Below are 14,154 nucleotides of genomic sequence, written 5' to 3' on the forward strand. Positions count from 1 at the left end.
GGGAGGGCACAGGATTGGTTTATATTTTAAGAGGGTTGAGAAATTTGTTCCAAAGTTGGATACAACCTGCTAGGTTGATCTAGATGATTAAAATAAAATTTAAATTAAAAAAATAAAAATAAATGGGGCAATATTGAGGTTTCAGTGATTTTCAGGGGGGTATCTTGGACAGTTCTATTTCAGGGAAAGTGGTATTCCTCCTTCTGGTCAGTTCCATGCGAGTCCAGGGACAGCCAGCCCACTTACGGGCCTGGGTCCAGCCAACAGAACTTCTTCTTGGCCCCCATAAGCCCCGCCCCCTCCGCACCTGGGCGCCCTCCGGACCACGCCTCCCCCGAGCGCCCCGCCCACAGGCCTTCTTCGCTCGGCGCCAGTCGGCGCGCTGACGTTAGACGTTCCAGGTACTTTCCCTAGAGCCGGCCAGACCCGGCGTGGGGGTGGGGCGGGGCGCAGAGCACGCATGCGCCGCAGCGCCAGCGCGCTCCCCGGATCGTGCGGGGCCCGAGCGTCTCCGCCGGCGCTGGCTCCACTCGCGCCAGCTGGCTACCGTCGCCATGTCTGCCCCAGTCGAACGGGAGTTTGAGGAGCTGGATACTCAGAATCGCTGGCAGCAGCTGTATTTGGTGAGTCGCGGCCCGCACGGTGGCTGCCGTCTTCCCCGGAGGAGCCAGGCTGGCGCTCGCCCTCGCCGGCTCCCTCCCTCGCCGGCTCCCTCTCGCCTCCCCCGCCTCCTTCTCGGGGCGGAAGTGGCGGCGCGAGAGGCGCGCCTGCGCCGACCGCTTCTCTCGCCCCTTCTGAAAAAAGCCCTCAGAAGTAGGTACTTGTCGGAAGCGCACGCGCAGAGCCTGGCTGGAGGCGGCGCCGTAGCGGCGCTGGGTGGCTTCTGCGGACTCGGCTCTTGACCCCGGTGGAAAGCCGCCGGGGTCTGGCGGATGCAGGGTCCCTGGACGGGTGACACCGACAGGGACCCGGGGGGCGAGGTGTGAGGGCGACGGGATCGGCGGGGTTGCTGTGGCCCCGCGCTGCCCTCGCGCGCCGTTGCCTGTGTCCGCCCGCAGACACCCTGGTTTTGCTGTTGTGTGTTCTGTGGCCCAGCGGGCTGGGGGCGGACGGGCCCTGTTTTCGGGGGCCCTCTAGCTACTCTGCGGTGAGTGGTACTTCGGCTTCTTGGAATGGCCTAGCCGAAACCGTGGCGGCCAGAGCGCCCGCGGGTCCACAGTCTACATGTCAGAGTCTCGGCTTGTTTCCAGAAAGAGCTCGCGGAAACATGGGCATGGTCTGGTTGTAGTAGTTAAAAGAAATGCTAAGGGCACCCTTCTCTTTAATTTTCTTTAATAAGGTGTACTGTAAATTAAATAGAATACTCTGATCTTAAGTGTGCAGTTAAGCCACTTACATAAATGGATACACCTGTGCTAAATTCCAGACCTGTCAACCACTCTCAGTGCCTTAGCCCCTTCTCCACCCCACAGGCTGCTCCTTTTCTGATTTTTCATAGCACCATAGAATAATCTTGCTTTCATATAAAAGGAATCTTGTAGCTGGATTCTTTTGTAGCTAGCTTCTTTAGATCAGCTGGCGAACATTTTAATTAAAAAAAACTTATCTTTTTAAAAAAGATACATAATTTAAAAAGATATAATGGCCTGCCCTCTACTAATTAATTATTAGCTTGTTATTTTTTAGATCGAATTGATACCTGGTGAGCTAAATACTGCTCTTGCTGTTCGGTTCACTTGGTACAGAAAAGAAGAAAAAAAACTTTACTGTAAATCTAGATGATCTTGGGTTTTCCCCACTCCATTTATTAGATAGCAGTAAAAAATGTTTCCTTTGTCATCATCTTCAGAATATAACGTTTTCTCCTTGAACATATTACCAAGCAGTATGATAAATATCTTCAATCACACAAGCACAAAAGATGTTAGAATAGGGTACTAACTTTAAGTTTTGCTGGTCATTACTTTTCCGATTATAGAAAATTTTAAATGCACTACCAGTAGAAATCTACTTGAGAGACCTTAAAGCTGTGTCTTCTGCAGTTGTGTTTATTTTAGTGGAAGCTGCTGTTTCCAAGTTGCTAACCACATATCAAAGTATAGATTTGAGAAATGTGAATATTATATTTAGTTAAGGTTAATATTGATGGTTAAGCAGTTTAATTTTTTTGTTGTGTTAACAAAATTGTAATTCCTTTGAAAATTGTAATTCCTCTCACCTATCAGAACACACTGAAAATGTAGCATTTTTTTTATTCAGGAAATCCATGGGCTTGTGTCTAGGAATCATTTAGTGAGTATGGACAGTGCTCTTTTTGCTTTTTTTTCCTTAATGGAAGAACAAGAGCATTTGTTTGGTTAGTAGAAATCATGTGACATGCAGTGGTGTTACAGTAGTAAAAGTAGGTCACAAACTTGGAAAGTTGGTAGTGGAAAAGAATTGTAGGAAGAGTTTAGAATACTTTCCTTTGATTCTAGAATATCTACTTAACTACTATATAGATATGTACTGAACACCATTGGCACACCAGCCCCTGTTCTGGGCTTGGAGGTTGAGCAAAGAATGCCACAAAAAGTTCTGTTCTTGAGAGCTCATTTTCTAGAATTTTTTTCTGAAGGCACTCATTGAAATTTCATTCATTCATTCATTCATTCAACACCTGATAAGTTCTAGTGTTAGACTAATGTTCTCAAAGATCCAGTTTGGTGAGGAGTGTTAAATCAATAAGTAGATGAACACATAAAAGTAATAAATACAGAGCTAGTGTTGAGCACAGGATGCTGTGGGAATGCCTCTGTGTATCTCTCACAGGCATGCACCTGGAGTTCTGATGCTTTCTGGAGGAGGGAGGGCCTTTCCTGGATCTTACAGGACAAATTGGCTAGGTGAAGTGGAGGGTAAAGTTGGAGGAAAGAATTAACGTTCCAAAGAATGAAGAAATGTGTGCACATATATCATATGGAATGCAACAGAACAGCCAACAATTTAATCTGAAGACAAGGTTGGAGAGTAACCAGAGCCCACGAAGTCCTGGTAGATTGCACTAAGGTTTTTGAAGTAGTTGGTAAGAACTCAGCAAGGCATTTTATTTTATTAAAAAAAATTTTTTTTATATAATAGTTTATTTTTACATCATTTTGTACATTTTTTTTTCCATCTCAATTGTAATCCCCATAGGTTTCCCATCACCGAGTCACCCGTGTGCCACCACCATAGTCCCGTGCACTTCCTTCCCCTGTTTTTGATCCCATTCCCCACTCCACCCCCCACAAAATGTCTCTGGTATACGGCTGTTTATTATTATTTTCTTGCCTGGTCCATTATACTCCTGCTATGAGTGAAAGCATCTGGTATTTTTCTTTCTTTCTTTTTTTTTTGGTTACTGAGTAATATTCCATTGTGTATATGTACCACATCTATTTAATCCAGTCATCCACTTTTGGGCATTTCAGCAAGGCATTTTAAGCTGTTCATGTTCATATAAACTTTTTAGCAAGATAGTCTGCCATTGTGTTGGATGAGGCTAACACTGCAGAGAACACAAGGAGTTTGTTGGAGTAAATCTGAAGAGAATGATGCCAGTGGCATCCTGAACTGAGGCAGTGGCAGGGATAAGAAGAGGAAATACAGATTGAAATATTGAAGTGTTAGAATTATTTGGTTTTCAAATCGTTCAATTTGAGATTCCATATAATTTTGTAATCATAAGCAGTCAGGTCCTAAATGTGGATGAGATTATCCCGGGAAAATATAGAGGGTTTAAAAGTGCTGGAGGCTAACAACAGACTTTACAGACAACAACATTTAAGGGTGTAGGGAAAGTGGAACCTGCAAAAAAAAGTCTGAAGAGGAATAACCATAGAAGTGGGGAGAAAAATCATTGGAGGGAATTGATGGTCAGCAGAGCTACATACTTTGCCAGATAGGGCAAATAAGGCCCAAACTGAAAATGCTTATTAATTATTAAATGATTAATATGTACCTTAAAATGAGCAGTTTCAGTGGAGTTCAGAAGTGAGAAGATAGGAGGAAGTACAAATGAGCAAGTATAGACTTATTTTTTAAAGATTTATTTATGCATACAAGAACTGGGGTACAGGCCAGAGGTGCCAGGGGTAAGAGGATTCACCACAGACAGAGTGGAGAGCAAAACAGGCAGGTGAACTTAAATATGCTGCTGAGGAGAACAGTGGATGGGACAGGAGAGGTCTCCTACGCCATGTGAGTTACTTACCTGGCTGGGCATTGAACTCTGTTACAGTGACTGCAGATAGCTTCATAGTGTTGTGCTTCAAGCCCTTGTGCCACCAGAGAAGACTGTAGATTGCTTTTAAGAAGCCCAACTTGAAGGGACAAGAATGGAGGAAGGTAGCTAAAGTGAACCATGGTTTATGCAGCTTTTCTACTTAAAATTTGCAGTGATTTCCCATTGCTTGTAATGTAAAATTCACATCCTTTCTATGTTGCACAGGATCACGTAACATACCTCTCCATATTATCCTGTTCACTAGCTTCTGTTCTTTGAAATTGTGTGCTTATTCCCCACCACCTAGCTTTTGGATTTTATAACTGGAACTCTCTTTGCTGTCACACAGCTTTCCTCCCTTTTCTTTCCCCTTTTGCTTTAGTGCCTCTTTAATTAAGGCTCACTTCCTGAAGAAGGTCTTCCCAACCCACCCATGCAGGATATAAATCCCTTTTACATACCTGTGCAGCTCCACAACTTCTTTCATAGCAGGGTGCTGGGTATAACACAGCAACAGGTTTTTCGGGAACATAGTTTTACATTAAGCAGAGTACATGAGTGAGGAAAAAAGTGTTTAAGTGTACTTTCTGCTTTGTATATCACAATAGTTGGATATATTATGCTAATGTGGCTATGGTAATTGGACTAGGGTTTACTCTTGAGCAAAGGACTATAATTAAAAGCTGGACTTAAATTTCTTGCAAGAAAAATAATATGAAATTCTGGTCCATTACCCTATTTAGTTTTTAAACAGTTGCTTTTATAACAACTTGATAATAGGTTTTCTAGGAATATGCTATTGGGTTGAAGCAGAACAGAATCTTACCAGAACATCGTGCAGGCAGTATCAAAGCTTTGAGTAGAATCAAGCATTTCATAGACACATGGTATTTGTTGAATGGATTGTTACCAGAGAAGGGTGGCATGATATGTTTATATGAGGAGGAGGAAAGCCTGAAGAGAGAAGTTGGAGGCTGAGATAGAAAATAAGATTTGCAGAATGGGTGGTGCAACAGGTTAAAGTGCAGCTGTCTGCTTCAGCATAAGTTTGATCCCCTGCCTAGGAAGTGACCCACATGGCACAGCAGACTTCTTGTTCTCTGTCTGTTCCCCTGAGCAGTGTATTTCCTTGATCTTCCTGTTCTGCTACCCACTCTGTCTCTGGTGAATCCTCTCACTATCCCTGCACCTCTGACCTGTACCCCAGTGCTGTATGCATAAATAAATAAATCTTAAAAAAAAAAATAAAGATTTACTGGAGCCAGAAACCTTGTAAGGCAGGAACTGATGAGATCAAAAGCACACTAGTAGAAGAATGGGTCTTGAAGGGATGTCCCACAGGCAGAAGTGAGTGTTGGAAAGATTTAATCTGTATGATTGATAGCTAATAACATTAATACAAATTTGAGAGTAAATGTATCTTTTTCATGTTTTTTGTTTTTTTTTGGAGGGTTATTCCTTTATCACTGCTGATTGCTACTTGAATCAGGTTGAGAAAAGAAAAGGAGTGAAGTTTTGTAAACCTGTAGACTGTAAGGAAATGGCAGAAACAAGTCGAGGAATGTTTCTAGTTAAGTGACCACTAGGCAAACATTTGGTCGAGAGTTTGGGAACTCATTCCTGATCATTTTTCTTCATTGGAAAATCATAGTTCAGATATCAGAGTAAGAGCGTTCTTTACTAGCTGACTTATTTTTAAAATCAGCTAATTTTTAGAAGCTGTTGAAGTGAATTCTTACACCTGCAGTGGGCAGCTGGGTAGGATATATCAAAGCTGTCTTAAGACACTTCAGTATCTACTACATATTCTATTTGTGATTTAATCTTAGCATTCTGTGCTTTTACGGTTGCACAGGCTCTTGATCTATAATCTTAAGTCAATTTCCTTGAAAGTCCCCTGCTTTCTCATAGTGGTCTGTGCATATGTTGACTCTACTTTGTACTATCCTGTCTGTCTGGAAACATCTTCAAGAGCAAACTCTAGTTTCCTAAGGCAAAGTTGCTGCTGATTCCTGAGACCTCCATACTTTTTATTAAAGTATGACTCATATTACCTTTCTACTTAAGAGTTGCCTCATTTTTCTTCATTTCCCCACAATCGGTATAGGATCTGAGACATGTTAGATGATCGGTAAGTAGGAACAAGAAAAAAATGGTAACCTCTTTAAAGTGTCAGTACTTTGGCTTCTTCATCCTCCTCATTTATAGCTAAGGAAATTACCCAAAATGAGATTGTCGCTTATGTAAGGTTAGGATATCCATGGTGCCACCATCAGAGTTTTATTTTAGTATTCTGATTTACTCATATACCCAGCTCTGTTGGTGCTTGAAATTAATAGCATAAAGAGAATTCTTTCTATTTTTGATGGTAAGAGGGGAGTATTATAATGGAGCTGTTTTGGGATCAGAAGCTTATAAAGCTGCATTTAGGATTCATGGATCAAGTTGGAAAGGGAGTTGTAAATAAGCTCCTTCAACTGTTTACTAAGTTGTTTGTTGGTAAATTTGATTTTTTTTCTCCGTGACAGATAATTAAATTCACCTCTGTGACTCCTCCAAAGGAAAGGATTGCTGATTTAAGAGAACGTAGTCTTGGGAAGGGTGTTAATAGAGAATATATAACTAGAAGTCATATATATTGTGTTTGCCTTTGACGTATGTTTTGTAAGGGCACTGATACTTACAGTTATGGGAATCCAGACAGTTGCATTTGTCCCTTAGCCTTTCTAGCTTGCCTCTTGTTCAATTTCTTCATTGTAAGAAGAATCTCCAACATCCCTTTCTGGTTTCTTTTGGATCATTAGTAACCACAGAATTCCTTATTTGCAGTTGAGAACTATTACAGCTCTTGCTTACTCCCACTATTCTGTTGCCCTGCCTGATCTGTTTTCTTACCCTGCTCAAAAGCCAGAGATATGTCAGATAAGTTCTAGGAAAATTAAAGGTCTAGTAGAATAATAATATATAAATGTGCTCTTCATTTTCTCAAGTAGGCATGTATATGATTTGTCCCTGGAAATTTTTATCTAGAGTCCCTGTGATCTGTTCCCTGTCAGCTGCTTTGTAGTTCACTTAATGCTCCATTGAAACTGCGTTTCCTGTGAGCTGTTAAGAGATAGAATATTTAAATGAACTGGCAAATTAGAACTTTTGATTCTACCCTCCATTACTTTGGATAAGAGTTGTTAGCCATTTCATAAGTCAGTCTAACATATAAAATTTAAAAGCTATCAACTGAGAACATACAGTTTATTAGGCTAATTTTGAAGAATATAAATTTTGACTAATGTTCTAAGTAGGAGACTTTATACTCTGAATTGTAATGACATTATGCCTTGTGGAGTTCTTTTATAAAATAGCTATTAAAAGCAAAGGTGCTATTTGAATTAAACTGCATTTTAAGTACATTTCTCTATATGTAAATATCTTAATTATGGTACAGAGATAGTAATTGTTGAGGAAGTTGAAATCCTTGCTTTTTAAAGATAACAGTGAATGAGAGAAATGTCTATATATAACTTCTCCAGAATGTAGTGTGTGATTTCAGGGATTTTATAGGCTCCCTAAAGACTGTTGCGAAAGAAGTCCTGGTCAAGAAGTTGATTATCTACAATTATCTAGGTAAACTTATCTGCGGATTCCTGGTATCTTTTTCAATATACTAGTTTTATGTTTCTTTTCCCCTAATGTACATCCTTTCAAACCCCAGTATGTCTGACTTAATGTTCTTTTATTCTTTCAGTTTCATTTGGTTCCTGTCATTGACTAATAAGACTTTATTTCAGTCTGCTTTCATTCCTTTGAAGAAACTCATACTGAATTTGTTTCTTTCAAGAGTTTTTAATTTTATTTTTTTTAAAGATTTATGTATGCATATAAGAACAGGCACACGGACTGAAATACACAGGTGGAGTAGCTGGTAGGACAGGAAAGGTCTGCTATGCCATGTAGGTCACCTCCTTGGCCAGGGATCGAACTTGTGCTGCAGTGGCGACAGATAACTTCATAGTGCTGTGCTTTAACCATTAACACCACCAGAGGAAGCTGAGATTTGAATATTTTTATACCCTGAAGACTATCAATTCCACTTTGCAATTTAGTGTTTAGGGCTTCCCAAATTTAAGTAAGCTGGAATTTGTACCATTCTTGTAGTCAAGGGATTGGCACTCTGGGTAAGCTCAAAAAATTTCAGTTACTTCACAACAGTGGGAACTGATTCTCTGTTGAGTTATGTTTTGAACAGTCACAGTAAAATACATAGGTTCATATTTTCAGTCTGTAGATTTTTTACTCACTAAGTACTCTTGCACTTAGCTATCAGCCATATTCATTACAAGATGGATGTTTTCAATTTTTATTAATATTGGAATATTCATTCAATTAAAAATAGTACTACTGTTTGTTTTTCCTGTTATTTCTGCCTACTATCCACTAGCTATCAAAGATGAGATTCTTAGATACCTTTCCTTTACCTTCAACATTGACCTATAATTTGGTCATCAGTTTGTTGATTGCATCCCCAGATCTCACCAAAGTATACTTCTCTATCTTCATAGGAATTCTCTTAGTTTACTGTTAATCATGTGCTATGGATTGAATGTGTCTCCCTACCCTCAAATTCATATACAGAGGTAGGACCTTTGGGAAATAATTAAGTCGTGAGAGTAGAACCATTATGAATGGTAGTGCCCTTTTAAGAAGAGATAAGAGAGACAAGATTGCTTTCTCATAGGTGGCCATGGTGACAAGGTGACCATACGCAGACCTGGAAGAGGATCCTCACTATAGCACATCTGCCCTACAGCACCTTTTGTTGTCCTCTCCAGATTCCAAAGCTGAGAAAACAATAATTTCCCCTCCATCATCATCCATTATATCCTTTGGATCCTTTTTCTCTATGCCTCCCCTCTTGACTTTGGAAACCTTGCTGTTTTTATTAATAACTATTACTTTAAGTATTTTCTCTTATACAATGATCCACTATACACTACTTGTTTTTGTCATTCAGCATTACTATACTTAATTTCATTGAACTCCCTCTAGTTTGATGTAAATGGCAGCTATTGCTTTCATTTCCCTTGTTGCTGTAGTAATATTCCAAAGTGTGACTATGGAATAAGTCAACCAATCTTCTGTTGATGAATGTCTAGGTTGCCCCTTTGTCCTAGCTATTGTAAATAGTGCTGTGGTAAGCACTGTAGAGCATAAAGGTGTTTTGAGTTGATGGGTTCATGTTTTTCAGATGGATGCCCAAGAATGGAATTGCTGGGTGTCCACTGGTAGCTACTTAAAGTATATCCAAATAGCTTTCCAAAATGGTTGCACTAACTTTCATTACCATTCCACTAACAGTGTTAAGCATTCATTTTTCTCTACATCTTTGGCACTTGTTCTTTTATGTATTTGTTGACTTTTTTAGATCTCCTAGGTATGAGATCATATGTTAATGTGATTTTAAGTTGCGTTTTCATTATACATCTTTGCCACTTGTTCTTTTATTTATTTGTTGACTTTTTTAGATCTCCTGGGTATGAGATCATATGTTACTGTGATTTTAAGTTGCGTTTTCATTATTGAAAGTAATGGTAAACATTTTTACATATCTGTTGGCCTTCAGGATATCCTTTTATGTGAATTGCTGTTCATATTTACTCATTTATTAACTGGGTTGTTTTTGTTATATTTTGTAAGTTTTTTATATTACTTTATGTTAACCCCTTACTGGTTGTGTAATGTGTAAATATTTTCACCCATTTAGTAGACTCTTTTTGATCTACTTACATTTTCCTCCTCTGTATAGAAACATTTTAATTTGAGGCAATCCATTGTTCATGTTTGCTTTTAGTTTCCTTGCGATAGAGATCTAGTTTCCAAAAGCGTATTTGTTATTGAAATCATGAGACAAAATGTCAGTGATTTTTTTTTTTTTTAAGGATTTATTTATGCTTAAAGAACTGGAGAACAGGCCGGACATGTGGTGGGTGAGAGGACTTACCAGAGACAGAGTTGGGAGCCGAAGAGTCAGACAGAATACACTGCTGAGGGGAGCAGTGGGTGGGGCAGGAGAGGTTTGCCATGCCATGTGGGTCAGCTCACTGGTAGGGATTGAACTGGTGCTGCAGTGGCTTCTGAGTACTTCATTATATGGTGCTTTAACCCATTGCACCACCAGAGAGAGCCCTGAATTTACTTTTATGCATGAAGTTAGAGAATTGTGCATGTGTTCATTCAGTTTTCCCAACACTATTTGTTAAAAGAGATTCTTCTTTCTCATTGTATGGTCATGAATCCTCTATAATATATTAAGCATCTATTCATATATGAATTTATTTTTGTACTTTCAGTTGTATTCCATTGAACTATGTGTCTGTTTTTACTCCAGTACCAAATTATTTAAATTACTGTTGCTTTATGATAATTTGAATTCAGGTAACATGATGTCTCCATTTCTTTATTTCTTTCCTTTTGTGCTAGGATTAATTTTGCTATTTATATGCTTCCATATATTTTGGTTTTTTTTTTAGTAGTATAATAGTTTACATTATTTTGTGCATATTTTCATCTCATTTGTAATCCCCGTGGCCTTCCCATCACCACATTACACTTGGCAAACAGTAAATGGGCAAAGATTACCTGCCCATATGCCTGTGGGTTTATATCTGGGTTTTCTATTTGAATCCATTGGTCTGTATGTCTGTTCTTGTTCCAGTACCATGCAGTTTTGGGCCATCACCATAGTCCAGTGCATTACCCTCCCCCCACTGTTTTTGATCCCATTCCCACTTCACCCTCACAAAATGTCTCTGAAATAATGAAATAGCTGTTACTGTTATTATTTTCTCACCTGATCTGTTATACTCCTGCTATGAGTGAAACTATTCAGTAATTTTCCTTTTCTTTCTGGCTTATTTCACATGATGATCTTCTCCAGCTCCATCCATGTTTCTGCAAAAGGCATATGATTATTTTTTTGGTTGCTGAGTAATATTCCATTGTGTATATGTACCACATCTTTTTTATCCAGTCATCCACTTTTGGGCATTTGGGCTGTTTCCAAGTCTTTCCAATTGTAAATAAAGCAGCAATAAATATGGGAGTGTAGGGCTCTTTTTGAATCAGTTTTTTTGTGTCTTTTGGGTAGATACCTAGGGGTGGGATTGCTCGGTCGTAGGGAAGCTCCATGTTTAGCAGTTTGAGGAACCTCCAAACAGTTTTCCATAGTGGTTGTACTAGTTTGCATTCCCACCAGCAGTGCAGGAGAGTTCCTTTTTCTCCACATCCTCGCCAACATTTGTTGTTGCTAGTTGTTTTGAGATGTGCCATTCTCACTGGGGTGAGGTGGTATCTCCTTGTGGTTTTTTAATTTGCATCTCCCTTATTACAAGTGATGTTGAACATTTTTTCATATGCTTGTTGGCCATCTGCATTTCCTCTTTGGAGAAGTGTCTTTTTAGCTCTTCTGCCCATTTTTTGTTGAGGTTGTTTATTTTTGTTGAGTTTCATCAGCTCTTTGTATATCTTTGTGATCAAATCTTTATCACTAGTTTTGTGTGAGAAATTTTTTTCCCAGTCAGTGGGCTGTCTGTCTTTTGTAATATCTCTTTTGCTGTACAGAAGCTCTTTAACCTGATGTAGTCCTATCTATTTATCCTTGACTTCACTATCGTTGCATTGGGTGCTCTATCTTTAAAGATGTCACTGAAGTGTATGTCGTGTAGTATATTGCCCATCTTTGCTTCCAGGTATTTTATGGTTTCTGTTCTTATGTCTAGGTCTTTAATCTACTTTGAGTTGATTTTTGTATATGGTGTGAGATAGTGATCTAGTTTCATTTTTTGCATGTAGCTTCCCACATTTCCCAGCACCATTTGCTGAACAAACTTTTCTTTGTTCCATTGTATCTTCTTTGCGCCTTTGTCAAAGCTTAGTTGTCCATAAACTTGTGGGTTTATATCTGGGTTTTCTATTCGAATCCACTGGTCTGTATGTCTATTCTTATTCCAATACCATGCAGTTTTGATTATTATGGCTTTGTAGTATAGCTTGAAGTTTGGGATTGTAATGCCTCCATTCTCTTCTCAGTCATGAGAGTTTTGGCTATTCGAGGTCTTTGTTGTTCCATATGAATCTCATCAATATTTCTATTTCTTTGAAAAATGTCATTAAGCCTTTTATTGGGATGGCGAAAAATCTGTATTGGTAGGATCACCATTTTGATGATGCTAATTTTCCCGATCCATGAGCAGGGATGTCTTTACATTTCATGGTGTCGTCTTGCATTTCTTTTAACAGTGTTTTATAATTTTCTTTGTATAGGTCTTGTACCTCTTTTGTTAGATTGACTCCCAGGTATTTGATTCTGTTTGTTTTAACTAAAAAGGGGGTGCTTATTTATTTACTTATTTTATATGATAGGTTGTTTGTGTATAGGAAGGTCTCTGACTTTAGTGTGTTGATCTTATATCCTGCTACCTTGCTAACTGGTTGATGGTTTTGATTAGTTTCTCTGTGGAGTTTTTAGGGTTTTCCATGTAGATTAACATATCATCTGCAGATAAGGACAGTTTTACTTCTTCTTTCCCTATTTGGAGTCCTTGTATGTCTTTTCCCTGTCTTATGCTCTGGCTACAACTTCCAATGTTATGTTGAAGAGCAGTGGCGATAGTCGACACCCTTGTCTTGTTCCTGATCTTAAAGGGAAAGGCTTTCAGCTATTCTCTATTGAGGATAATATTGGCTGTGGGTTTGTCATATATGGCTTTTATCATGTTGAGGTATGTTCCTTCTATTCCGAGGATTTTGAGGACTTTAAATATAAATGGTTGTTGTTGGTGATGGGAAACCCGCGGGAATTACAATTGAGATGGAAAAAAATATGTACAAAATGATGTAAAAATAAACTTTTAATAAAACAAACAAACAAGCAAAAACCTTTGAGAGGAAAAAACAAGAAGGAATAAATGCAATTATTTTTCAAATCAAAAAAATATATATAAATGGTTGTTGAACTTTGTCGAATGCCTTCTCCACATCTATTGATAGGATTGTGTGGTTTTTATTTTTATGTCGGTTGATGTGATGGATTACATTAATTGATTTTCTGTTGTTGAACCATTCTTGTGCTCCTGGGTTAAAGCCCACTTGGTCATGGTGCATTATTCTTTTAATGCATTGTTGGATTCTGTTAGCTAAGATTTTGTTGAGGATTTTTGCATCGGTGTTCATTAGGGAGATTGGTCTGAAGTTTTCTTTTTTGTGTTTACTTTGTTAGGTTTTGGTATTAGTGTGATGTTGGCTTCCTAGAGAGAATGTGGTAGTTTTTCTTCTTTTTAGATTTTTTGGATGAGTCTGTGTAGAATAGGCACTAGTTGTTTTCTGAATGTTCAGTAAAATTCATTTGTAAATCCATCTGGTCCTGGGCTTTTATTTTGGGGGAGGGTTTTGATTACTTCTTCAATTACCTTGCTTGTAATTGGCCTGTTTAGTTGTTCTATTTCTTCTTTATTTAGCTTTGGGTGGTTGTAGAGTTGTAGGAATTTGTCCATTTCTGCTAAATTGTCAAACTTGTTTGCATATAGTTGCTCATAGTATTCTCTGATTATTCTTTTGATTTCTACTGGATCTATTGTGATTCTCTTCTTTTGTTTATGATTCTGTTCATGTGTGCTTTCTCTTGCTTTTTCTTTGTGAGCCTGGCTAGTGGCCTGTCTATCTTGTTTCTTTTTTTGAAGAACCAGCTTTTGGTTTCATTGATTTCTTGGACTGTTTTCCTAACTTCCATTTCATTTATTTCTGATTTGACTTTTATTGTTTCCTGTCTTCTGCTGGCTTTTGGGTTATTTTGTTGTTCTTTTTCCAGCTCTTTAAGGTGGGACATTAGGTTGTTTCTTTGAGTTATTTCTTGCTTC

General features: G+C 38.8%; 1 protein-coding gene across 1 annotated transcript in view; it reads left to right on the forward strand.

Moving 5' to 3' along the window:
- Window positions 1–362: 362 nt before the first annotated feature.
- Window positions 363–14,154, forward strand: part of PTPN2 (protein tyrosine phosphatase, non-receptor type 2) — an 87,573-nt gene continuing 73,781 nt past the window's right edge. The window contains exon 1 of the mRNA XM_004683719.1: window positions 363–623. Coding sequence (XP_004683776.1) covers window positions 555–623 — 69 coding nt within the window. The 5' untranslated portion in view covers window positions 363–554. The remainder of the gene's footprint in view (window positions 624–14,154) is intronic.

The sequence above is a fragment of the Condylura cristata genome, unplaced genomic scaffold (genome assembly GCF_000260355.1).
Source record: "Condylura cristata isolate star-nosed mole 26May11 unplaced genomic scaffold, ConCri1.0 scaffold00016, whole genome shotgun sequence".
Classification (NCBI taxonomy): Eukaryota; Metazoa; Chordata; class Mammalia; order Eulipotyphla; family Talpidae; genus Condylura; species Condylura cristata.